Source organism: Sander lucioperca, chromosome 21 (genome assembly GCF_008315115.2).
Source record: "Sander lucioperca isolate FBNREF2018 chromosome 21, SLUC_FBN_1.2, whole genome shotgun sequence".
Taxonomy (NCBI): domain Eukaryota; kingdom Metazoa; phylum Chordata; class Actinopteri; order Perciformes; family Percidae; genus Sander; species Sander lucioperca.
The window spans coordinates 12083575-12110411 of NC_050193.1; the positions used below are offsets into that span (position 1 = coordinate 12083575).

Consider the following 26837-nt stretch of genomic DNA (forward strand, 5'->3'; position numbering starts at 1 on the left):
ATTATTGTGTTGTTCACATCATAGGGATTGAATGGTAAAGATGGGAAAGACTCCCATGTTAAAGAAACACGCCGACTAATTGGGACTTTAGCTTATTCAGCGTATCCCCCAGAGTTAGATAAGTCCATACATACCCTTCTCAGCTCCGTGCGTGTCGTAACTCTGTCTGGCGCATGCACCACTAGCCTAGCTTAGCACAGATCCTGGAGGTAACTGGCTCCAACTAGCCTACTGCTCCCAATAAGTGACAAAATAACGCCAACATTTTCCTATTTACATGTTGTGATTTGTATAGTCGCAGCGTGTACAAATAACAAGGTCACATGAGACACAGCCATCTTCTAACCGTATACAAACTGGGAACTATATTCTCAGAAGGCGAAGCACTGCTACTTGGGCGGAGTGATTAGCGCAACACCTGAAAAGCACTGTTGTTACTCTCTGCTCCTCACCACGGGGCTTCTCGTGTGCTGCGAGCAAATCACTCCGCCCAAGTAGCAGAAGTTGCAGTGCTTCGCCTTCTGAGAATATAGTTCCCAGTTTGTATACGGCTAGAAGACGGCTGTGTCTCATGTGACCGTGTTATTTGTACACCTTGTGACTATACAAATCACAACATGTAAATAGGAAAATGTTGTATTTTGTCACTTATTGGGAGCAGTAGGCTAGTTGGAGGATCTGTGCTAAACTAGGCTAGCGGTGGGTGCGCCAGACAGAGTTACGACATGCACGGAGATGAGAAAGTAATTAAAGTAAAAACTTGTCATTACGATAGCTCATATATGATATTAACGCTGCAAAAGGGACACCTGTGAAGAACCCTAGGAAGAACCCTATCTTTAATGGCACAAAACACAATGGACAAACCTGTGAAGAACTTTATGTGAACTTATAGTAGGACTAATTTTTGAGGGCTTTTGAAGTGTAAGAGGCATTTTGCTGTTTTTCAGCTCTGCTATTGTATCAACTTCAACCAAAAAGGTAATTTATAAGGAGCACAGACACAGGGAAGGCATAGTTTCACATTACATGGTGTTAACGTTTTTCACTTTCATAATACTTTCAATGCTTATATGAAGTTAATCAGTTCAAAAAAGTACCTGCAAATCAAGACACTACCACAGCCAACACGTAGTGGTTAACAAGGGCTCAACTAAGACAAGATACGTGAACTGCGCCTTTGAGAAAACAAATTAAAAAAAAAAAAAAGTTTTTTTCTTGTCCCCCACAGGAGAGAGCGGCCTCTTTCTTTGGGGATCTTCCCATCACCTGGTGGAGCGTCTCTGCTAAACCCAGACCCCCAGGCCAGGGCAGAGACGCCGGGCACAGAGGGCTGGAGGTTCACCGACCCAACACGGTCCAACTCTAGCCTCAAGGTAAGTGTGTGGATAGCGCCTTCATGTGAACTTCAATCACAGTAAGTGGAAAATAATGACTTGTTCCTGTGGGTGAGTTTAAACTCATGTCTCACTACATGATATCAGCCTGATAACTAAGGTGGGGGTTTTGGAATGAAAGTGAATTATAATGACAGACAAATAATGACAAAAAACCAACAATGCAGAATTTTCTTTTCTCCAAATTTCTTTGGTTAGTTGTGCATTCTATCTGAACTGTGATGATGTTAAATGATACATGTTTCCACTTGCTTCAAATTATTTAATACCTGAATATTAAGTGCTACCTTAATGCTCTCACTGTTTTTAGCTGTTTAATCAAAATGAGTGTCAAAATGCATACAAGTATGGAGAATTATCTGATCGCTATAATCCCTTTTTTTGGCTGAGTGTTTCCAGCCCTCCTGCCAGTGCTAGAAGATAGTAGAGAGTAGTTTTGGCTTTAGATCCGTTTAAAAATAGAGAGCCTTTGATAAGGCTCGGGCGTGCTTAAGCGTATTTTAGTAGGCATCTGACAAGGCCATCTCTGTTTTCAGACATCCTTCTCTTTAGCCATTGATGAATATGCAAACCTGTCTCTTCTCCTGATGCAGCAGTCACAGGAGATCATTACATTTATGATTAGTCTTAATCAGAATAGATACCATTTTCTATTTGATGCAGGCTTCATCATATGATGTGTATTTTCAGTTATTTCAATTCATGTTAAACTGCTTTAAATACTACTGGGGTCACAAGTCATTCTTCTATTATATACATTATTATGGTTATGTTCTCTCAGATAAAATGAAGCTGTTTTCTACTGGTACTCCAAATGTTTTTGGTGTGTTTGTATCTGTGGCAGTTAAGACCTGGAGGGCGACAGTGTTAATTCATCCCACTGCTGCGTGCGTCTTTGTTAAAACTGGGACATCAGCTCTGTGGCGCGATGCATGATGGGAGTGATGCCGCTGGATGGCTCGCAGCCAGTCCCAGAAAAAGGCTAGCTGGAATGTGATTAGTTCTTATGCAATCAGTGCTACAGGATGGTTATAGTTGAGCCATGGCCTTTTGAACACAAATAGATTTGATATGCAGACATGCTCTTAGAGTTAAACAGGGAGGTCATGTTTATTCACGGGGGTGGGTGGCGCTTCAAATGAAGAGGAACGACAGGTTAATGAGGTGCATATGTCCGCATGCCGGCCATGGTCTAATCTCCATCCACAATATGAGTCATATAAGCAAGACCATCCCATTATTTTTAAAGCTGGCATAATTATATTTTCTAAATCACTGCTTTTTGTTTCATTCAAGGGATCTTTATGAAGCAATGTCACTTAAAGGGGAAGTCTTAAGGAGTACTACTGCCTATGTGAAAAAGTTGTATGAAACCTTTGGTTACTCCAGAGGGAACTACACAAAATCTGATAAAACTTCGGTTCGGGCTAAAGACCAGAAGTTTCAAAATGGAAAAAATCTGGGGCTGTGGAGAAAGAAACTAGCTCACCAAACTGTCTAGCCTGCTTCTCATCTCTGCTGCAGGCTAGCCGCTACTAGCATCACAAACCCGAATCAATCAAATAATTGTTTTAGCTCTACAATTGTTAGCATTAGCCACATACTGTTCCCAGGGTTTCTGCGGGGTCTTAAAAAGTCTTTGTATTCTGTGGTGTTGTAGTTCTTTCTTTCGCTAGTCCAAATATAAATTTGCTGTATTACGACTACAAATGAGACTAACCTGCAACTTATATTGCAGCCAAACAGCTTTCTATCATGCACCCGGCGCAGTGCAAAGCCCGACGCAAGTGTCTTTGCTAGTTTAAGACCGACGCAGTTGGTCAATTTGCCGTCCAGAGCCCGCATCGTTTAAATAGCAAATGCACCTGCTCCCATCTTTGCGCCCATGGGCGTGCTGGTCTTACAGGGAGGTGTGTTCAGGTGCATTCTGGGAGTATTGCTATCTTGAGGCAGCGGGAAGTGATCGCGCCATTGACCAACAAAAACCTGGTCTAAAGTCAATAGCGCAGCATTTCATTGTTATTTTAACAGCAAATTAGTAAAATGCACCTAGGCTCGTGCACAGCAGCACTCAAACATGCAAAAGATTACAAATAAAATGCAATGCGCCAAGGTACAAACGCGCCTGGCTTTTAAAGAGAATGGGAGATGACACTGATTGGTTTATTGCGTATTACGGCCAAAACACACCTATGAATTAATGAAGACATTAAGTACAACACTTTTGACCATTTTTTCTGCCGTGAAACTAGCAAAAGTGGATTTAAACGCACCTGTGTCATGCGCTTCACGCCGTTCACTTAGATCGTTAAAATAGGGCCCTTCGTGTTATTGTTGCGAGTCTCTTTCAGATTGTACCACAGACATAAGACAGATTTTATTCTTCAGCTTTGGGGAAATACAAGTTTAGCCGTACTTGGCTTGATTAAAACTGAATTTAGGGCTTAGTTGATGTATTGAAAAAGGTCTTAAATTTCATTCATGATGGTCTTAACAAGTCTTACATCCGACTAAACCTGCAGAAACCCTGTGTTCCATTCACTTCACACAGACATGCACACTTTTTGGTGTATGCATTTCTGCTGAACTGCTTCTGCACATGTGAGCTTCATTCTCACTCTTCCCCCCCCTAAGCAGTTGGACTTTGTCAACCCCCCAAAGGAAAGGGAGGGTAAGAGTGCGCAGGACTCTACTTGGGGGAATTCACTGGCAGACGACTGCAAGGTAGTTGGATGAGTGGCGACTGGCGGAAGTGTCAGCAGCAGCACGCCTGCATTGGCTGTGGACAGCACACTTTGTGTTTGCGTGTGTGTGGGCTTCAGTAGTCCCCCCCCACTATGCTGTATCATCATTTCAAAAGCGTCGCCTCTCACTGTGTGCATTTATAGACCCTCACTTCACAGACCACCTGCGCTAGACTGTGCTACATGCAACCATGTCCTGTGTGAAGGCTAAATTGGGGGTAAAAAAATCACGAAAATTGACAAAAACAGTCAGCTGTGTCATGGATGGAATTGGTTAATTATCAATCTTTTAAAGTCAATAACAGCGTGGTTGCATCTGGCCTCTAATTTGTTTGTTTTTTCAGTTTAAATGCATGACTTTGGTTGTTATATTTCACATGCTTTGTATTTTGCTTAATTCATGCAGATCTTCAACTTAACAGTAACATTTGTGATCACTCATTGTACAATAACCGCATCATACATTCAAAAAGTATTCTGTCTTTTAATGCTGTATTTGTGTAACATTAGATCTAATGTGCAGTCTATTTTTGTAGTCTCTTTTCAGTTTCTTCATTGTAACTGTTTGGTTTGTGTTGTGTACTAGAGGTAGAATGGCACACCCTTTGTGGCCATGTTTAATTTCAGTAATGTTGTGTGAAGCCCCCCCTGCAATCTGTGTAGCTCTGTGTGGACTCCCTTGTCTGTGTTTGTGTGCTAGCTCTGCTTTGCTCATGTTTTTCTCTGCATCTGATTGGAAAGCTATCCTTAGTCTGTATCGTTTTATGTTAATTCATAGTATTTCTGTTAGATTTCCTGATCTTTTCATGAGCTCCAATTTCACAAATAATCCACGTAGTTTAGTATTTTAAAATTGTTGTGTTTTAAGGGATTAAGAGGTAGATTTTTACCCTGAGATAATTGTAATGCTCTTGCTCTGCACAATGTAAGAGCTGAGAGAAATTGGACTCCTGTGTCTTCTGTTATACTGTATGTGTAGCGTATGTAGTAAACCTCTAACCTTCTCTAGTTTGTGTTTAGCACTTTCCACTTGTCCATGTTAGCCTGTAACATCTTAAAGTGTGTTGTTATGCTGTTGTTATCTTTGTGGTCCGATTGTTTCTGTATGTTTTCTTCTAATTTTGGCACTGTTTCATTCTACCTGTCATTTTGACTCCTGTCTTTGAATGACTATCTGTAATATTGCGGTTATTAAGATCCTTTTCATTACAGGATGAGCTGTCTGACTTCACTGGCTCGAAGTCGGCCACACCGATGTCCACCACGACCTCGGACATGGAGAGGGAAGAAGGGAACAGTAAGAGCACGGAGGTGCAAGCTGCACCCGGGACCAGATCCATATCAGTGGGTAGGGTCAGCCATCATAAAACACTTACAGAATCACATTATCCATTCATCCATTAGTGGCCTTCGTGTCTTTTGTCTTTTTTGTTATATGCAGTATGTGACACAAGGGTTTGGGCTGCTATTTTTTTTTTTAAAACGTCTGAGCGTCATGCAAAAGTTTGTAGATTGTTACTCATAAACAGCAGTATCCGTCCTTTTCTTTGGTATTTTTGCATGTGCTGTGTCTTACGCAGGTTTGCCTGAAAATGAGGACAACTCAGATGTGCAGGACATCATTGAGTCCACCCCTGAGCTGGACATGGATCTCATTGGATACAAGCCCTGCAGGTAGTACAAAGAGCATGCCGTCAGACCAGTTTCAAACAAAGTTTCACCAGGTATCATAAAATCACATCACATCCTGCTCTTATTACTCTTCTAGTACTCCTACTAAAGGCATTGAGAATATGGCATTTGACCGAAACACAGACTCTCTGTTTGAAGAGCTGTCCTCTGCAGGCACTGGGCTCATAGGGGATGTGGATGAAGGGGCCGACCTGCTGGGTGAGTAAAAACTTTATCTTCGTTGCAACAATGCAGCACTGAAATGGAATAATGTGGCAGCAATCCTGTCAGATCCTCTGAATACACATATTTCATTTGTGACAGTTATACCATGGTCATTTAATTTGCTTACCAGTGTCTAATAAAATCAATGAATTGTACAAGGTATATAAAAGTCAGAGTTGAAGTGTTGCCAATGGACTTAGGCCCTCTACCCTAAAAAAACCCCTCAAAAAAACAAAAATGCAAATTGCAACTAATGGCCACCAAAAATATCCACCTATATATTGGTTGTAGAGGCAGCTGTTGTTGTAAGCTTCCCTCAGGATTTCTACCTCGTCTCTTATTTATCAATAAAAGGTACCTCCCTTTTCAAGGTAAAATGTGATTGGTTAGTTTTAATGTCATTCCAGAATGAAGCTTCATTCAGTTTTTTGGCAAAGCCATCAAGAAATAAAATTATAGAGAGACCACCAATCACAGAAACATTTAAATTTTTGGAACCAATTTTGCGGGGAAAAAAATATAAAATGAGAAATAAAACGTTTTACAATTTGATTTTGATGTAGTATGTATGCTTCCCTGCTGCTACAGGAACAATAGCACTTTTACCTAAGATATTTAAACATTTACAAATAGATGATAGCATTTTTTAAGTGGCCATGGTATAATACTGTAATACACCTAATAAGTTACTTTTGAGGTGTCTTGATATTGAAAATAATAGACTCTGTGGATCAAACAGGTACTTCATGTTGTGGTGTTTTGTTGAAAAGATTGTGACATCAGTTTCTCAATTTGATAGACTAAAATGTATTATCTTGTTGTATCAGTTAAATGTATTGCATACAAACAAACTGCACAATAACCCTGAATATTTCTGAAAAGATGCCCATTAAACTGTTACAATGGCGCCAACTGTTTGGCTAGCAGCTTTTGCTCTACTGATAGGACTAGTTTGAATAATAACAATGTAATTCCAACACCTGCTGTTTGCTGCCATGCTGCTCCACTTGCTTTGGTCCAGCTGTGATACTGAGTGTTAGCCATCGACCCATGTTAACATCACCTCTCTCTCTCCCGTATCTCATCCTCTGGCTTTTGTCCATAATCCCAGTGGAGTACTCTGGTGTGTATGACCTCAAACCTTTATTTAGCTAAACATTCTTCTGCAATGTCCCTTTGACCTCTAGTCATTAGTCACTTTCTGCCATATCCGCCATCGTTACCGCTCACAGCTTCTCCTTCGTTATGTTTAATAACAGTAGGCATACGGTTGCACAGTTTACATATTTTCAGCTGCCTACTTTTGACTGCTTTTGACAAAGTTTGGTGCATGGATGATGGAGTTCAATGCTTCCTTTGTTGGCCTAACTGTTCTTTTTACAGTTTCAGTTCATTTTGTGGCCCTTGTATTTTCCTGTTTTCCTTTTCTGTAACGCTGCAATTGTCGTATCTTACTAGCTTTAGAGACCCAACAGCATCTTTGCTTGTGGAGTCAACAGCTACACATTTAGCTCTGGCTCCTTCATCATTTTGGTCATTCCACTGTTTCAAACTATATCCGCATTTCTTTCTCTCCCTCTCTTTCTTGTCCTTTCCGCCTGACTTGGATTGCATGGTTTTCTCAGACCTTAGTTTGATTGGTAAGACCCCACCCACTCTATCCATCCTTCTCCTGTCAGTCATGTGCTGTTGATTTGTATGTTTGTGGTAGTGTCTTGTGCTGTGAAACCTACGGTGACAAATATCTCACTAGGAGATATTTCACATCCTACGTAGTGCCTTGTTGGATTTTACCCTCGTAAGAATCATCTATAGTGGTGGATCTTAACCTGTAGTGCTGATTTAGTCGCTGCTCCAGCATGTTGTCAAACTGTTTCCTGTGTAATAAAACCCCAATTTAACCATCAACTCTGTTCAGGTATGGGCCGGGAAGTTGAAAATCTCATTCAGGAGAATTCACAACTGCTCGAGACAAAGTATGTGCATATTTTTCATGTTTTTTTTGTGGCATGACTGTGATGTCGTCTTGATCCTTTGTCCCTGCTACAATTTGCCGTCAGTATTTTACAAGTAGACTAAAATGTCCTTGTTCCCGTCTGTCCAGGAATGCTCTGAACGTGGTGAATAAAGACTTGATCTTGAAGGTGGACGAGTTGACCTGCGAGAAGGAGATGTTGCAGGGAGAGATGGACGCTGTGCTGCAGGCCAAGACCAAGCTAGAGGACAAGAACAGAGAGATGGAGGAGGAACTCAAAAAGTAGGTCAACAGTCATAGCCGGTAGCACTCACTGGGCTACTGGGCTTGTAGTAGTAATAATAATAAAATAACATAACATAATTTTATCAAACTTCATTTATTTCTACATGTATATGTCGTGCAAGTGTAATACATGCTCTTTTCCAGAGTGCGACTGGAGGTGGAGGAAATGAAACACAAAACTAAAGATGAAGAAGATGTGAGTCTTTTGCACTTGTACAACAATGTCTGTGATTGCAGACATATACATGTATTTTTTTGCGTGGTAACATGTGGGTTTAATTATGTGTTACCACAGAGCGATGTACCTACAGCCCAGAGGAAGCGCTTTACCAGAGTGGAAATGGCCCGAGTGCTGATGGAAAGGAATCAGTACAAAGAGAGACTGATGGAGCTACAGGAAGCTGTGCGGTGGACAGAGATGATCAGGTACATAATCACGTTTTGGTTTACATCCCGGTTGTTATTATTGGAGTATCTTATTGGCCGGCACTAATTATACCAGACAGTGGTAGAGTCTCTGTAACTCTTACTTAATATTCACACACATACAAACTCCCAGTGTCTCATTGTTCTGTGAGAATGATGTTTGCCGTCTGTCTCATGACATCCAATGTTGTGTTTGTGAAGTAGTTGGTATGCAGTGAAAACATCACTGGTCAGAATGACACAATGGCCATGTAACAGGAGTATACTTTCTGAATTGATAGTTAGATGGTGTTGCTGCTCTCGTAAACACTCATACAACGTGATAAACATTGAGACTATCTGAATCCACGCTAACTCCTTACTCTGATTCTCCACCGCGTCTGTGCTGCGTCCCGGCTGCGCCGCTGTTTTGTTCTGTCCTCCGCCGCGCCATACCGCGCCAGGAACGTCTCAGAAGCGGAGCATCTTGCTGCCCGAGTCGCAGATTATATTGACTCTACTTTGTACTTTACAGAACAATCGCGTGTCTATTAAACTAATATCTACCTTCCACTACAGGCACTCCTACAGTAAAGCTCCATGCCTACTCTTTTCTGGTGTTGTCTTTGTAAAAAAAGATCTGTGATGTGGTATTATGTTTTTCAACCTCCAAGACGAATCTCTCTTCGTCCGTGGTGTTGTAGAGGAGACCTATACGATATTGGGGGGTTGGGGGTGTTTTGGTAAATTGACTGGATAATCTCGCTGTTTCACTGCCTGCCCGGCTGACTGAACGGCCCGTGGCTCGCGTGAAAATAGACCTGGTGCGTGTCTTTAGCGGAGAGGAGCGGAGAGCTGCTTCACACACGCTTCTGGGATGCCCCGTGGCGCGGCTGGTGGAATATCAAACAGTAGCCATGTTTCCATCTAATTGTCAAGCGAATTTTAAGCAAACTTTTAAAATGTCACAAAAAAGAAGAAAAAAAAAGAAATTGCGAATCAGAAGCGTTTCCATCAACTGGTTTTAGAGCGAAATCTAGACTACGCAAAGCGTAGTTTCGTCACAAGTTGACGTTACGCATGGTTGTGGATTGCAAACCGGCTTGCTAAATCAAAGAGTTTAGCAGCTTAGTTCTTTGGCTAAATGAAGAGAGGTAGCATTGTACAAGTTGGCCACCTGTGTAGAATACAGGGTTGTGGAAGAGACATTTGGTGTCAGCGAGACAACCGTTCACCGCTGTGTATACGCGGTGTGCAGGGCCATACGATTCAAGCTGTTGAACCAATTCGTCAATTTACCCGATGTGGCTGAGGCACAGGCAATAGCTCACTGCAACTCCCCTACGCACCTTGTGCCACAAGTGTACGGCACACTTGATGGGACCCATATCCCGAGCCTTCCCCCATCCGATTGATACCGGTGTTGCACCGAAATCTGTGACCCGTCGTGATCTGTGTCCCTCCTGTTAAAAGCGTAGCGCCCCCCTCCTTTAGGGACAAGGGTTTGGTTCATGTTGAGGTAGGGGGACACCGATCTTGATGGGTCACAGATTTCGGTGTAACACCGGGACTATAGTCATCTGAGCTACATGTTCGCTACATCACAACTTATTCGGCAAGGCGGTTTCCATCTCCCATTTTGCGCATTAACTTTTTTGCGAAAAAGGCAAAAACCACCTCAAGCGGGCGTAAACATTTTTTTGCGAATTTGAGGAAGTTCTTCTGAATTTTGCCGTTACGATCAACATTTTCTAATGCAATACTTCAAAATGCGCATAAAAATATGTTGATGGAAATATGACTGTTGACTTGAATGGCCGCGATTGCCCAGAACGCAACACAGACTCGCCTGGTGGAAATTAGGGGTTAGTGTTTCACCCACCAAACAGATGAACTAAACAACTTAATGGATTTCATCTTTAAATGTTAAAGGCAGTAGGACATCCTCAACCTGTGTGTCTTAAAAACTGACAATACGTAACATGATATCATCTTGTCCTTTCCTTTAGGGCCTCAAGAGAAAATCCAACACTCTCAGAAAAAAAGAAATCCAGCATCTGGCAGTTGTAAGTCCTCCCAAATGTACAGTTTCTGTTTGTTTTTTTTGCTTTCCCTTTGTCAGGGCTTTAACTTTGACAGCCTCTTGAGATCAACTTCTGTAACATTTATTCTCAACTATTCAAATACATTTTTTTTTTCCTTTTTTTTCCTGGGATGTGCAATTGAATTGGCAGCATTAGGTAAAGATGGTTTAATAAACCTTCACCCAGCCAAACCTCTCTCGTTCCCTCCATTCACACAGAACTGCTCCAACTGGATCCAACATTGATATGTCTTATATCCATAATCTTTCTCTCCATGAAGTGCATCAGTTGTTGTTATCACAAACTGCTCAGACATGACTCTCCCTGTGCCCTCGGGCTTTCCTGTCTCCTGCCTGCTGTGTGCCTTTTTTTGATGTTTTTTTTTACTCTGTCTGCTCATAGGGAGCTCAAGAGGGATGGGGTTCCCTCAGCAGCCTATGTACATGTTCTGTCTTAAGTCAGGTCGTACCTGCAGATCAGTATGTGTTTTTTATAAGGAATATTTTTGAACAGATTTAGTAGATGTGTTCTCTTTGTTTTATCCGGCCTATTTGAGTAGACCTCAAGAAAATATTGACTGAAAATATTAAGCAGTAAGCTACTAGCTTGTGTTTTTGAGTTTCAGTTACAGCAAAAATAGTCACACATAAATTGCTAGTTATTAGTGTAGTACTATTACTATAGTATTAGTGTTTATGTTTATTTATTTATTTATTTATTTATTTATTGTAACCATGTTTCCCCTATCTTTTCTGCATGGTATAGTTGATATGGAAAATATGATTCAAACACCATTCTGAAATAATGAATTAGACATGGAGATATTTTATTTGCTTTTCTGGAATGTTTTTTATCTGTTTATTCAAACTTTTAGCTACACATACTAACTGGTTTAATTAATAAATTAGTGTAAAACCAACTTCACACTTCAGATAATTTTTGATACTTACATACATACATTTGGTAATTGCTTAAAAAGTATTGATGTGGAATATACCCAGTCACAGTCAAACATGATAGGAAATGCTCAGCATGCTTTACTGCATAATGTAAATGTTGGTGGTAGTTGCTTGGTTGTCTGGTTGGTTGGTTGATTGGTGACCCCCCACCCCCTTCCTTGCTTTCCCCCCTGCCCTCCTGTCTGCTCTGTTCCCCTCTTTGCTTTCTGTAACCTCGTCACCTGCAGCTTCAGCAGACTGTTTAGCTCCTCCTCCAGTTCGCCGGCTATGAAGAAGGTGGAGTCCCAGTCCAACATGAAGTACAACCCCCCTGGCAGCATGGTAAAGAGGAGTAGCACCTTCTCTCAGTTCCCCACAGAGAAGTCCAAGACTTTCGACTTCCTCAATGAAGAGTGAGTAACAGAGTCAAGTGGCTGTGATTTTGGTGTAATAAACCAAGGTGAACATGTAGAGAGAAATTGGAGAATGCACACAATGTGAAACTTATGATAGATTGGTAGAAATATTATTTACACCCAACGGCCTGCAGTAATAATAGAAGTAAAATAATAAATTTCCCCGCGGGGATGAATAAAGTGTCTTCTTCTTCTAATGTACATGTATATAATGCATCTGTAAGCTGATGACATTCCTCTCTCTTTGCTAATCTTGTAGAAAGGACCAGTGCAGCTCGCCATCACGTAAAGAGCAGAAGAGAGCCCAGTACAGACAGGTCAAGGCCCACATGCAGAAGGAGGATGGACGAGTCACGGCACACGGCTGGAGCCTGCCCAGTAAATACAAGGTAGGAAATGAAGGTCTGAATATGAATCAAGTAGGAGGATTTTTTTTTCTTTATCAGTAATCAGTAATTATGATTAAGACAGTTCATTTGGATTTGGATTAGCTGTAAAAAAAAAACATGGGCCCACCACCTGTGGGAGGAACCGCTGGGGTCGGGTGCGCTGCCACATGGGTGGCAGTGAAGGTCAGGGGCCTCGACGGACCAGACCCGGGCAGCAGACGCTGGCTCTGGGGACGTGGAACGTCACCTCTCTGTGGGGGAAGGAACCGGAACTTGTGCGGGAGGTGGAGCGCTACCAGTTGGATCTGGTGGGGCTTACCTCTACGCACAGTCTCGGTTCTGGAACCATACTCCTGGATAGGGGTTGGACTCTTTTCTTCTCCGGAGTTGCCCAGGGTGTGAGGCGCCGGGCGGGTGTGGGGATACTCACAAGCCCCCGGCTGAGCGCCGCTACGTTGGAGTTTACCCCGGTGGACGAGAGGGTCGCCTCCCTACGCCTGCGGGTTGTGGGGGGGAAAACTCTGACTGTTGTTTGTGCGTATGCACCAAACAAGAGCTCGGACTATTCGGCCTTCTTGGAGACCTTGAATGGAGTCCTGTATGGGGCTCCAGTAGGGGACTCCATAGTTCTGCTGGGGGACTTCAACGCGCACGTGGGCAATGATGGAGACACATGGAGAGGCGTGATTGGGAGGAACGGCCTCCCTGATCTAAACCAGAGTGGTTGTTTGTTGTTGGACTTCTGTGCTAGTCATGGATTGTCTATAACGAACACCATGTTCGAACATAGGGATGCTCATAAGTGTACTTGGTACCAGAGCACCCTAGGCCAAAGGTCAATGATCGATTTTATAATCGTTTCATCTGATCTGAGGCCGTATGTTTTGGACACTCGGGTGAAGAGAGGGGCAGAGCTGTCAACTGATCACCATCTGGTGGTGAGTTGGGTCAGAGGGTGGGGGAAGACTCTGGACAGACCTGGTAAACCCAAACGGGTAGTGCGGGTGAACTGGGAACGTCTGGAGGAGGCCCCTGTCCGACAGACTTTCAACTCACACCTCCGGCGGAGCTTTTCGTGCATCCCTGTGGAGGCTGGGGGCATTGAACCCGAGTGGACAATGTTCAAAGTTTCCATTGCTGAAGCTGCGGCGGGGAGCTGTGGTCTTAGGTGCCTCAAGGGGCGGCAACCCACGAACACCGTGGTGGACACCGGTGGTCAGGGAAGCCGTCCGACTGAAGAAGGAGTCTTTCTGGGATATGTTATCCCAGGGGACTCCGGAGGCAGTTGCAAGGTACCGAAGGGCCCGAAGGGCTGCAGCCTCTGCCGTGAAAGAGGCAAAGCAGCGGGTGTGGGAGAAGTTCGGAGAAGACATGGAGAAGGACTTTCGGTCGGCACCAAGGTGCTTCTGGAAAACCGTTCGCCACCTCAGGAGGGGGAAGCGGGGAACCATCCAAGCTGTGTACAGTAAGGATGGGACGCTGCTGACCTCAACTGAGGAGGTAATAGGGCGGTGGAAGGAGCACTTTGAGGAACTCCTAAATCCGACTAATACGCCCTCTATGGTAGAGGCAGAGCTGGAGGATGATGGGGGATTGTCGTCAATTTCCCTGGTGGAAGTTGCTGAGGTAGTTAAACAACTCCACAGTGGCAAAGCCCCAGGGATTGATGAGATCCGTCCAGAAATGCTTAAAGCTCTGGGTGTGGAGGGGTTGTCTTGGTTGACACGCCTCTTCAACATTGCGTGGAAGTCGGGGACGGTGCCTAAGGAGTGGCAGACCGGGGTGGTGGTTCCCCTTTTCAAAAAGGGGGACCAGAGGGTGTGTGCCAATTACAGGGGTATCACACTTCTCAGCCTCCCCGGTAAAGTCTACTCCAAGGTGCTGGAAAGGAGGGTTCGGTCGATAGTCGAACCTCAGGTTGAAGAGGAACAATGCGGATTCCGTCCTGGTCGTGGAACAACGGACCAGATCTTTACTCTCGCAAGGATCCTGGAGGGAGCCTGGGAGTATGCCCAACCGGTCTACATGTGCTTTGTGGATCTGGAGAAGGCGTATGACCGGGTCCCCCGGGAGACACTGTGGGAGGTGCTGCGGGAGTATGGCGTGAGGGGGCCATCCAATCTCTGTACGACCAAAGCGAGAGCTGTGTCCGGGTTCTCGGCAGTAAATCGGACTCGTTTCAGGTGAGAGTTGGCCTCCGCCAGGGCTGCGCTTTGTCACCAATCCTGTTTGTAGTATTTATGGACAGGATATCGAGGCGTAGTCGGGGTGGAGAGGGGTTGCAGTTTGGTGAGCTGGGGATCTCATCGCTGCTTTTTGCAGATGATGTGGTCCTGATGGCATCGTCGGCCTGTGACCTTCAGCACTCACTGGATCGGTTCGCAGCCGAGTGTGAAGCGGCTGGGATGAGGATCAGCACCTCTAAATCTGAGGCCATGGTTCTCAGCAGGAAACCGATGGAGTGCCTTCTCCAGGTAGGGAATGAGTCTTTACCCCAAGTGAAGGAGTTCAAGTACCTTGGAGTCTTGTTCGCGAGTGAGGGAACAATGGAGCGGGAGATTGGTCGGAGAATCGGCGCAGCGGGTGCGGTATTACACTCAATTTATCGCACCGTTGTGACGAAAAGAGAGCTGAGCCAGAAGGCAAAGCTCTCAATCTACCGGTTAGTTTTCGTTCCTACCCTCACCTATGGTCATGAAGGCTGGGTCATGACCGAAAGAACGAGATCCAGGGTACAAGCGGCCGAAATGGGTTTCCTCAGGAGGGTGGCTGGCGTCTCCCTTAGAGATAGGGTGAGAAGCTCAGTCATCCGTGAGGAGCTCGGAGTAGAGCCGCTGCTCCTTCGCGTCGAAAGGAGCCAGTTGAGGTGGTTCGGGCATCTGGTAAGGATGCCCCCTGGGCGCCTCCCTAGGGAGGTTTTCCAGGCACGTCCAGCTGGGAGGAGGCCTCGGGGAAGACCCAGGACTAGGTGGAGGGATTATATCTCCAACCTGGCCTGGGAACGCCTCGGGATCCCCCAGTCAGAGCTGGTTAATGTGGCTCGGGAAAGGGAAGTTTGGGGTCCCCTGCTGGAGCTGCTACCCCCGCGACCCGTTACCGGATAAGCGGAAGAAGATGGATGGATGGATGGATGTAAAAAAAAAAAAAATGAAATTGTCCACCAGATGGAGCTCAACTTCATGAGATTATATCAAGGTACCAGTGACATAATGCGAACGTTGTAAATATTTACACACAGTTTAATTTACTTAATGTAGCGCCATTTATTTCTGCTGTTCCTGTATGAGCTCTATGTTCTTGTGAGAAAATGTAATTTATTTACTCCTTCATAGCATATAGACCTGGGGTTTTCAAAGTCGGCCACCATGGGCCCACCCTCAGACAAATAAAAAAAAAATGCTACCCACCTATATAAAACCACCCCTTGATATAAGGAAGTGACTTACAATTCATGATATCAGGAAGTGTGAGTCGTAGTGAATTTAAAAACATTTGTATGATGTCTGTGTGTTCAGATTTGAGTCATGTTAAGTTATGAGGAGGACAAATTTTGACTGAAATTGCAGCTCACACTTCAATTCTCCCTTTCGTTTCTACGGCTTCACAGTTTGAAAACCCCTGACATAGATAAAGTAAAATATATAAGAGTTAACCTAGTATCCGTTATAAAAAAAAAAAGGTAATTAAATACACTTAATTTGTCCGTTTAGTATAGTGTAACACAAGCATGGTTGGAAACGCACTGAAATCAGACCTATGCCCAGTGGTATTGCTAGCTGCTGCAATTTCCATGCTTTGCAATGGCTGATTCAAATTGATGTCGGCTTTCCAAAGAACATTTTACAACCAAGATGTTTTCTGTAGACCCTATCACTACTGCAGATGGTCACCGTGTGCAGAGAGTTACAGAGAGATGCTGGCTTCAAGCAGATTATGTTGCCTTTTTTTTTTTTTTTTTTTTTTGGTGCAAATATGTTTTAAAATACCGTGTCCTTTGCATGTGCTGGTTATACCCCAACAGGTGGCAAATGGTGGACAGGTGGAGAACAAGATGAACTTACCTGTACCAGTATACTTGAGACCTCTGGATCAGAAAGATGCTTCCATGAAGGTACATATAGCTCTAGATAACACTTAGCTACATGCAGTATACTGTGTGCCTTTTTATAAATTTCTTTAAATTCAGAATAAAATCTGATATTTATAACATTTTTTCCTCTCTGTTCCCTAGCTGTGGTGTGCTGCAGGGGTCAACCTGTCTGGAGGGAGGACATTACCAGAGCTCATGAGGCAGATGAAGGGTTCTCAGAGTAGCCTGGACCAGTTAGAGCAAGACACTAAGGTAAGAGTAAGTAATCCAAGGAAGAGGTATTGCACTTTGTAAATTCAGAAAGTTCTGTGGAGCCTTTTGGCTGATTTAGTGTTGTCTGTAAGGATCATGAGAAAGGGGAGCAGGAGAAGGAGTTGGTCCTTCAGGACGAGACATCCAGTAGGGTGTGGGTGTGCACCAGCACACACTCCTCCACCAAGGTGATGGTGCTGGACGCCAGTCAGCCCTCTGACCTACTTGACTGCTTCTACGCCTGCAACACCCACGTCGTCTGCATTGCCAGCGTGCCAGGTAGGCTGAGTCACATGTTTGTGTGGGACGGATTAGTTTGTTTCTTTGTCTTTCATGACCGCATCATTTCTTTTCTACTCTATCAGCACTGTAAGGTTGTTTGTGTTGTTTTTACAGGCGTGTTGGAGTCTGATTATTTGGCAGGTGAGGAGGTACCCCAAGACCTGGAGGCTAGCCAAGGTGACGGGGTGTCACTGGCCGGCAGCGTGGCCAGCGTGGGCTCAGCAGGCAGCGATGGTGCCATGGCAGCAGAGGGGACCACTGCCATTCCCCAGACGGCCAGCACAGGTGTCACCGACCAGCCTGCTGAGCACAGCGGCATCTCTAGCTCTGGTACACTAGTTATCTTTGAATAATCCACACTTTTGCCAAACAACTGAAGATATGGAAAATGCCAACTCTATTTGAAAAGGCCTATGTAATATATTCCCACACCTATTTACAGCCTTTGCCTTACTTTCAAGTTTTGGATATTATTCTTTCTTAATCTATGTTTTCTATTAGTTTCATCTCGTATATTAATTACTCCACTCATGGTTCTAAAGAACATGTGTCACATGTGATTTGCTGTAATTAAGAACTTTATCTTTTTCACGTGAACAAGCTCATAGCTGGATTGCAAAACCAGTTGATAACTAGCTTTGTGATACTGGTTATCCAGTGGTGACCGACCCCTTCCCCCCTGCCCCAAACCTTCCTGTATCATTAACTTACCTGCTAATTAACCCTGTGATCCACGATGACCACAGTTGAGCTGTCCAGAGAGAACAGTCCAGCAGAAGACGGCGTTCCTGCGGCGGAAGAGGCAACGGAAGCAACGGAGGCTACTGCTGGCGTTGGCGAAGAAGGAGAGGAGGACCAGGGAGCAGATCAAAACCAGCCAGGAATCTATACAGAGCATGTGTTCACCGACCCGCTGGGGGTGGGACCCACTGACTCCCCTTCTGCTGACGCACAGAGGTGAGCAGTGATGTTCTAGATCATCACTTCTAAAATTGTTGGGTGGTTTTAGTAAACACTAAGATGCGGGATAAGGTTCAACATGCAAATCGCAATGAGAAAAATAAAAGTAATGGTATGCTCGGTACACAGGTCCAGCATTTTAAACACTTTAATGATTCTACAGTACCAACACACCCTAAGAAAAGCAAAATTAGCTACAGTTCTCTTTTCAAGTTTGTAGTATCACATTGTCTTTACATTTTCAACATGTCAACATTTTACCTTCTAAAAAAAGCTGATGTGCCTGAACACTAAAAATTGTGTAGAAGTATGTAGTGTTTCCTCTCCTGGTAGGCATTACAAATAAAATCAAGGGTAGGATATTTAGCTTATATAGGAAATGTTAACAAGAACAATCCTGGTAACAGTGATACAGTAGAAGGGCATTCAGAAAGCACAGACCTCCGCCAAGGCATGCCCTATCTCACAATGTTAATGCAGTGTGAATTTTCAGTCGGGAACACATTTTTCAGATCATCCTGACACCACATGAATGCGGCACAAACGCCCTATCTTGCACTGTCAACGAAAGTGAAAAATAACTTGTGTGTCCGCCCTGTGATTTTGATCCGCTCCAAAATGTAATGGGTTCTTCCTTGGCCTGTGATGCTACACCCTTTCACTAAGTTTAATGAAAATCGGGTCTGTAGGTTCAGAAGTTTGTAGTTGTCGTAATCCTGCTGACAGACAAACAAACAGACGGACAAAACGAACCAAAAACATAACCTCCTCGACAGAGGTAATAATAAATTATATTTAAATAGGTCTGCACTTGTCACAAGGGTCACAGTTTTGTATGAAGGGTGCATTTGGAAAAACCTGTGAATCTTCTGCCGTCTGTGATCCAGGGGCTGCGGGCATGATGACGAGGCTTCCTTTCCAGAAGTCTCCAACCCATCAGACGGGGAAGTTCTGAGGATGAGCAGCGCCCTACCCACCATGTGGCTGGGAGCGCAGAATGGATGGTGAGCAGAACAACAGCCAGTAGACGGCAGCAGCACAATATATAAGAGCTGGCACTCACACAACAAATTGAATGTGTGACTGAAGATCAAGCCTGTTTTAATCCAATAATGGTTCTATTTTAATTATTGTTTTATCACGCAACCTTTTATTGTGAGCATATGTATCCATTCAGGTATCACCAGCTCTATTTTTGTAATCTAGTTTGAAATGATCAGCCTTTTTTTAATCTCTCTGTCTCTCCCTCTCAAGTCTGTATGTGCACTCGTCTGTGGCTCGATGGAGGAAGTGTCTCCATGCCATCAAGCTGAAAGACTCCATCCTCAGCATAGTGTAAGTACTAAGTCAGTTGTGTAGTTATGCCGGAGCACACACACCAAATACAGATTTATTACTTCAGGAAGAAATGTGGTTTTTTTTTATCTCTTCTTACAGACATGTTAAAGGGAGAGTCCTGGTAGCTCTGGCTGATGGGACATTAGCAATTTTCCACAGAGGCATTGGTGAGTCTGTGGGTTAGCGTAAGAAACAGGTTTAGGCCTGCAGAAATATAAAAAAATTAAATTTCAGTTTTTGCATTTGATTCCGTTTTTTGGTATGAAAAAGCAACACACTGTCACAGTTAATTTGACCATATTTTTTATACTTGTGAATTTTGTAATATTTAGCAATTGATGAGAACGCTATAAATATCAGAAGTTATTTAACATATTTTATAGTATTTACACTGCGGGAGATATTTGGTATTATTTTCTGATTGTATGCCATGAAGTCTTTTTGTTTCTCCCAAGCAGACGGTCAGTGGGATTTAACCAACTACCACCTGTTGGATCTGGGTCGGCCCCACCACTCTATCCGCTGTATGACCGTAGTCCACGACAAGGTGTGGTGCGGCTACAGGAACAAGATCTACGTCATCCAGCCTAAGGCCATGAGGATAGAGGTACAGCTGTCACGTTATTCAATAAACGTTCCGTCTGAATGAGGTTTCTGTTCCAATCCTGTCTTTCGACAAATCCAAACCAACAGTATAGTGTATAACCTTACCTTTTATCTAAATGTTTCTTACAGTGACCTGAAAATCCTTCATTTAACATTTCCACATTATTCTAACGTCACATCATCTTAATGCGTCATGTCTGAGCAGAAGTCGTTTGACGCTCATCCTCGCAAGGAGAGTCAGGTGCGGCAGCTGGCCTGGGTTGGAGACGGTATCTGGGTGTCCATCCGACTGGATTCAACTCTACGCTTGTTTCACGCCCACACCTACCAGCACCTCCAGGACGTGGACATCGAGCCCTACGTCAGCAAGATGTTGGGTACGAATACTTTTCTCTGCCTACCAACTAGCCATTGCGCTCAGAAACCCTTATCTCTTCTCAGACTTTTATCTGACCAGACCAATGTTATTCACATTGTTGAGAGCAGCATCTGTATATTGTATTTAGATGCTGAACTCCTTCCTGCAAACGTTTTGCACATGGATTGAAACAGCAAACAAGTGTGTGTTCTGTGTGTGTTGCAGGTACGGGTAAACTGGGCTTCTCGTTTGTGAGAATCACAGCTCTGATGGTGTCCTGCAGCCGACTCTGGGTGGGGACAGGAAACGGCGTCATCATCTCCATCCCTCTGTCTGAAGGTATCACACACCTGCACCGCAGCTACAGCCCGCTCAGGTTTACCCCATACATCTCCTGAACATTCCCTTTTAGTTTGGCGTGTATACAGATTTAACAAAAAAGATAGATATAGATATATACGTATACTTGCTGAAACCTGAGAGTGGTATCAATCATCTAACTCAGTGGTTCTCAAACTTTTTTCAATAATGCACCCATTTTTAATTGTTTCTTTCAGCCAAGTACCCCCTGACCAGCGCTAATCATTTTTGGTAGAAAAAAAAGGTCTATGTAAAGAGGAACAGTACAGCGCTGTCAGCGATAGATTTACTAAACAATAGCCTTGTAACTGAAAAAAAACATTTAAATGCTAATGAGAAAAGGAGACAAAAGACAAAACCTTGGAAAAAGATGGTAGAAAGAAGGAAGGAAGTAAGGCAAGAATAGGTCGAAAATAGTATCAAAAACTTCAAAAACAGTGACATAACTTTGAAAAAAGTGATAAACTTCTAATGTATCATTTTTGGTAGGAAAAAAAAAGTCTACATAAAGAGGAACAATGTTCTGGACAACAGCCTTGTTGTGACAAACATTTTCCTTAAATGCTCACTTTGGAATATGTTTAAACCAAAACTTGTTAACCTCTCTTTAAATCCTGGCTGCCATACATCCTCTCTGCATTTCGCTTCTTACATCTGCGTCCTAGATTTCTCCTAAGGCATGTTCAGACAATGTAGCAATTGTTACCAGCCAGGTGCTACATGTTGAATAAAAGACAATCAGGTTGCCATGGATACAGGGCTCACAGTCACTTTGTAGTTCACATAACACCATTGGGCAGGTTCTTTTTGCACGGCTCTGTTCTCAGTAGAAACTGAGGAGTGCTGCTCTCTTTCAAATATTAAAACTATTTTGAGCTTGTAAACTAGTTTTCTTCCCTTGTCTCCATATTCTTCCTTTTTTTCTCTTCTGCGCAGTTCACTCGCTTCTTGTTCTCTGTCTTGACCTGCTCTTACCATGGAGTGTGAATTTGTGAGAAAGTGTTGAAGAGCTTGGTCCTCTTTTTGTTTAACCTCTAGCTTCTCTCCAAACGGGCTCAGAAGCATAGAGCTCTCTTTTTGCACAGGTGTCTTTTTCTATGCTTTAAAAAAAAAAAAAGAGATCAAACAGACATGAACCCACAAACCACTCTGCTGTCTGTCTGAGAGACTGTGATGGGAAATCAGTGTCACTGTGTGTGTGTGTGTGTGTGTGTGTGTGCGCGTGCGTGCGCGCCTCAGTATACCATTAAGTTCCTGCTCTCAACCTGTTGTCAGAGACTGAGATTTGATCGTCTCACCCAAGACTTGACTTTTTGTCTTTTATCTTGTGCCAAACCCAGATAATATTCACATTGTGACATCAATAGTTTTTATTCATTTCTTTCTTATTCTGCAGCCAACAAGACGACGGGAATAGTGCCAAATCGGCCCGGCAGTGCTGTACGGGTTTACGGTGATGACAGTTCAGACTGTGCCATGCAGGGCAGCTTTGTGCCATACTGCTCCATGGCCCACGCCCAGCTGTGTTTCCATGGACATCGAGATGCTGTCAAGTTTTTTGTCGCCGTGCCAGGTAAGCGACGAGCAAAAATTATCTTTGGGTTTTGTACTGTTGGTCGGACAAAACAAGGCATTTGAAGACATTACCTGGGATGGGTGTGTTTAATTATTTTTTGACTAGACAAAACGATTAATAAGGAAAATAATCTGCAGATTAACTGATAATTAACGCAATTGTAAATTGCAGCCTGGCATTTATGCATCTTCGTAATGCACAATTTTGTGAATGCCAATAATTTGAATAGAAGTTGACCGAAAATAAATTGCTGAAAAGCTTTGACAATTAAATCATTCTTTGAGTCAGTTATGGAGTAAAAATGGCAGCTGCTTCCTGATGACAGCTTCCTCTCATTACTGTAAGCAAATGTTTTTGGACTCTTGGTCATTTGACTTTTTGTCACAGGTCAGGCGATGCCCCCTCCAGGCAGTGCCGATTCAGGCTCTGATGACCCTCCATCTGAATCCTCTGACACAGCAACCTCTGAGCCCAAAACATTCCTGGTAATGAGTGGAGGCGAAGGCTACATTGACTTCAGAATGGGTGAGTATGTCCCACCACTGGCACCAGTGACAAAACAGAGATGTAGTGCAAAGTATTCACTTAGGTGGAGCCAACAAGTAGCGTCCATGTTTCCCCTTAGTGAAATCCAAAATATTAAAGGTTGCAGTTGAATTCACGTGAGAAGGAATATAGCTGTTTAGTATACTATACTGTCGGACTTTACCCTTGTGTTGTCTTCCCGTCAACCATAAACTTGTTGTCCTTCCGGGTCAAAATGAAAAATGAAAATGGCGCCTTTTTAACAGTTTTGGTCACTTTTTTTCAACTTTTTTTTTTTTAAATTTATGGTCAAAAAAACTAATTTAAATGACATTATACCCCTAATGTTTGAGTTTAAAAAAAGCAGAAATTTATAATTATTTTGACTAATAGCTAAGATCAGAGGATGTTGAGTGGATCACAGATTATATATCAAAGTTTAGTCAGGATACTGTTTTAAAACCATTTTTTCCCCTCAAATGCTATAAAATTGAATAAAACACCCACAATTCAATGGAATTAATTATTAACTTTACCTGCAAAGAATGTTGTATGGCGTCCATACAACGTACACCCATGCATCCATGTTATTTTTGGGCAATTTGGTTAAAAGAAACCCATATTTCTGATTTAAAAAACTTTGAAAACGGGTCAAATTTGACCCGAGGACAACACAAGGGTTCACGCTGGTTAAATTGGTGCAAAACAGACCCTACGTCTCCACTGTGACACACCTGGTACGCAGTTTGTTTGACTCATCGTCCTCCTCCTCAGGCGATGAAGGCGGTGAGTTGGACGGTTTATCAGAACCAACAGCCAGCCAGCAGTCACCACCTACCAAGGCCGAGCGAAGCCACCTCATCGTCTGGCAGGTCACAACCTCACATGACTGAAAGAAGAAGGAAAAAAAAATCACAGACTGTTATGTCAACACTATGGCCGCCCACCAAACCCCCCCGCATGTCCTCCTCAAAGTTTTTAATTTGGTATCACTGATTGTTCTTAATGCCTGAGTCGTTGACTACTTTGTAAAAAAAAAACAATTATTTTTAGTCCATGTTTTGTACAGTTTATTCTTTATGAATTTGAATTAGGTAAGGTGAGGTTTATGTTAACTTAAAGAATACGTCCAAGGTCCAAGTGTTCCCTTCTGCTGGTCTGCATGTTGGAAAAGCCGGTGCACACTGGAAAAGGCCAAGTTAATGCAACTAAAGTTGTGGGTATAGTTTGATCAGGTAATGTATGGAAGTTGTTGGTCTCCCAAATGTTAAAAAAAGGGTTTAGATGTTAAAGATAAAAGGGAAAAACGCTTGAAGCAGTTTTGCGGTCAATAAAAAAGGTGCAGAAAGTTAAATTGAAGTATAGTTTCTACATTATACACATAAGACTCTTACATTTGTCTGTAAGTGTATGAGCATCAGGTGTGTGTATACATTCACTGATCATTATTATTATTATTTTCTTAACCATTAGGGCTGGGTGTCAAAATATGTCTCCTGCAAGTCAAAATGTATACAAAATTTTAAAAGGTTAAATTCTTTGAATGTGTTATCTGAGGCTGATTACTCTACTGTACGGTCTGATTATTGATAAAAAAAAAAAGCAGATTAAGTTAAATTAAAACTTTTATTCAGCAAAAGTCGGATAAAACACTTTGAGAGGTTGTATTAATATTGAGTGACACCAAGCTCTATTTGCCGCAGGTCTATGTTTTATGACATGAATAATGTCTAAGCAGTTTGGGTACTGCTACTAAATAGAGGAACCAGCTTACTGTACTGAAGGTTAGCATTAGCCTGCATGGGGAAATTCTGTATCCTCGTCCAAGTGTGTGTTTGCCTGCTCGGACGTTTTAAGCTAAACCCTTGTCCGTCGTGTGAAGGGAAATCTGCCTGTGCCACCAGCTTGGTGCTTCCTGTTTGCTTCAGTTTATTGGCACTTTAAAATGTTAGATGTTAGTCGCTTGAGGTTTGGAAGAACACCCATGGTAATGTACACCACACTATTATGTGTTAATTGTGTTAAGGGAAAAAATTTACAAATATGGGTAGCAAGGTGTCACCCAAGTAACCAAAGGATGAAAGAAGAAGCCCCGTGAAACTGACTATTTCATTATTTTTATGTTTTGCTACTTAAAACGTCTTGTGATTCTAATAATTTGAGGGTATACATGTGTATTTTCAGGGCGTCATCTTATTTGGAAATGAGCTTGAATAAGGGAATTTGACTAACATTTTTGTGAGGCACCTTCTAATGGACATGGACACAGCACTAAAGGGAGTCTCTGCTGATTGCTTCATCATTCCTTGTTTTCTTAATACATTTGGAGGCCCGGAAGGCAATTATTGTCATTATTTTTGTGGTTGTTATTTTGGACATTGTTCATGTTTTATATCATGTGCGAGACACTTTTTATTAAGTATTTTGATGATGACTGTAACACGATTGCAGAATACCAATGTTAAGCAGGTGTTTTAAATTTGTTTTTATATCTGAAAAGTTGGGCCAAGATTGGTCTTCAGTCCATTTCAAAATAGTAACTTTCTATTTTGTTTTTGCCATTTCAGTATTTATTTCCTTTGTTATGGAGCCTATCTTGGTTCAGAATGTAACTTTCTACGTGAGCAAAATATAATGGGAGGCTATTGTAAACAAAATAGTCCAATGAGTTACGTGATTGTTGATAATGGTCAAATAAAAGGAATTAATGTAATCATGTAGGAAATTTCTGACAAACCATGAGATCAAAGTGTGCAAACAATAACTTGGTGGTTTTCGAACAACTCATTCATGTACAAAGCTATGCATGTTTTTTTTTTTGTTTTTTTAAGAGGACACTGCTCTGTTTTCAGCTAAATCTCTGTTTATTGCCACCGTTTTGGGTGGGGTGGATGTCTACATGTGTGTTTGTGTGTACAGTACATTGTGTACATGTTGGAGTTTGAACGCAGGACACATTTGTCAGTATGTGTTTTGATTTTGCAAATGTGCGGTGTATGTGTGTTCACTGTATGTCCATCTGTAATACCCCAGAGACTGGTCACATTTACTCGTTGCACCGGGCTCGACTGGACGCCATAACGGCGGTTCCTCCTGGTCAATGTTTGCTAAAACAGCATCATAGCCTTATTTTTAACAATCTATTAAACTCAGTTTCATGGAGACGTTTCTGTTATCATGTGTCTCATTGATAATAAATGTTTTTTTCAAATTGAAAGATGTTGCAAGGTGTGTTAAAGGTGCTGAAAGCCTATTTTCTCAATCAGCTTCTTAAGTAATGGCTAAATGAACACAATATGAGCTTGTGTAGAACACTTATTTTTTCAGTGCTATTTTCACAAGTTTGAAGTGGGCATGGCTGCATTGGGAAAAGATGATGTCATATACTGTACTTCTGTGCACCAATCAGGATTTGGAAACATTTGAATCGGAATAAAGCAGATTTACTTAATGTTAAACTCTAATAATGCCCAGAGATGTTTTTGCAACTTTGGTTGGTGCTTTTTTAAAAAGGGAATATTACATTTTATAAAGAAATACTTGAAGATGTGGAGCCAAGTTTTCAGGGTCTTTAAGTGACAAAAAACATAATCCTACACTAGACTGATGACATGTAATCGTGATTGGACAAGTAAAACATTGCCCTGTGCTTTCTTCACTACATCTCCTGTAACTGCACGCATATGTCACTTTACGGTGTGATTGTCTGAAATCTAAAAATCCATCCCACTACTTACTGCATCCATTAACAAGGTCAAATGACCAGCTCAGTATAGAACTTAAGATATTCAAGTTGATCAAGATTGACATTTTATTGGCCACAATTTAAAAACAAGAAATAATTGACCCCTATTACCACCAGATGGTGCTGTATGTTTATTTTCCAAAATAGGCTAAGGTCTCCTCTCAGTCTAAGTGTTCACATTAAAATATGAAGGAAATACCTTTTTGTATAATGTCA

At 42.6% G+C, this 26837-nt stretch overlaps 1 protein-coding gene across 8 annotated transcripts in view; it reads left to right on the forward strand.

The window, feature by feature from the left end:
- The window catches only part of spag9a (sperm associated antigen 9a), a 30016-nt gene extending 3976 nt beyond the window's left edge, over nt 1-26040 (forward strand). Inside the window, exons 5-33 of one of the 8 annotated variants that reach the window (XM_035997140.1) lie at nt 1232-1376; nt 4032-4121; nt 5354-5489; nt 5722-5815; nt 5910-6031; nt 7149-7160; nt 7663-7677; nt 7956-8013; nt 8142-8294; nt 8442-8493; nt 8593-8723; nt 10712-10768; nt 10937-10942; nt 11973-12137; nt 12400-12529; nt 16551-16640; nt 16761-16871; nt 16964-17150; nt 17268-17483; nt 17900-18110; nt 19001-19117; nt 19368-19448; nt 19551-19618; nt 19907-20058; nt 20263-20434; nt 20641-20754; nt 22172-22348; nt 22739-22876; nt 23651-26040. In XM_035997140.1, coding sequence (XP_035853033.1) covers nt 1232-1376; nt 4032-4121; nt 5354-5489; nt 5722-5815; nt 5910-6031; nt 7149-7160; nt 7663-7677; nt 7956-8013; nt 8142-8294; nt 8442-8493; nt 8593-8723; nt 10712-10768; nt 10937-10942; nt 11973-12137; nt 12400-12529; nt 16551-16640; nt 16761-16871; nt 16964-17150; nt 17268-17483; nt 17900-18110; nt 19001-19117; nt 19368-19448; nt 19551-19618; nt 19907-20058; nt 20263-20434; nt 20641-20754; nt 22172-22348; nt 22739-22876; nt 23651-23769 — 3319 coding nt within the window. In that variant the 3' untranslated portion in view covers nt 23770-26040. The remainder of the gene's footprint in view (nt 1-1231; nt 1377-4031; nt 4122-5353; nt 5490-5721; nt 5816-5909; nt 6032-7148; nt 7161-7662; nt 7678-7955; nt 8014-8141; nt 8295-8441; nt 8494-8592; nt 8724-10711; nt 10769-10936; nt 10943-11972; nt 12138-12399; nt 12530-16550; nt 16641-16760; nt 16872-16963; nt 17151-17267; nt 17484-17899; nt 18111-19000; nt 19118-19367; nt 19449-19550; nt 19619-19906; nt 20059-20262; nt 20435-20640; nt 20755-22171; nt 22349-22738; nt 22877-23650) is intronic. The other 7 variants (XM_035997141.1, XM_035997143.1, XM_035997142.1 and 4 more) reach the window with 7 other exon arrangements.
- The last annotated feature ends 797 nt before the right edge of the window (nt 26041-26837 follow it).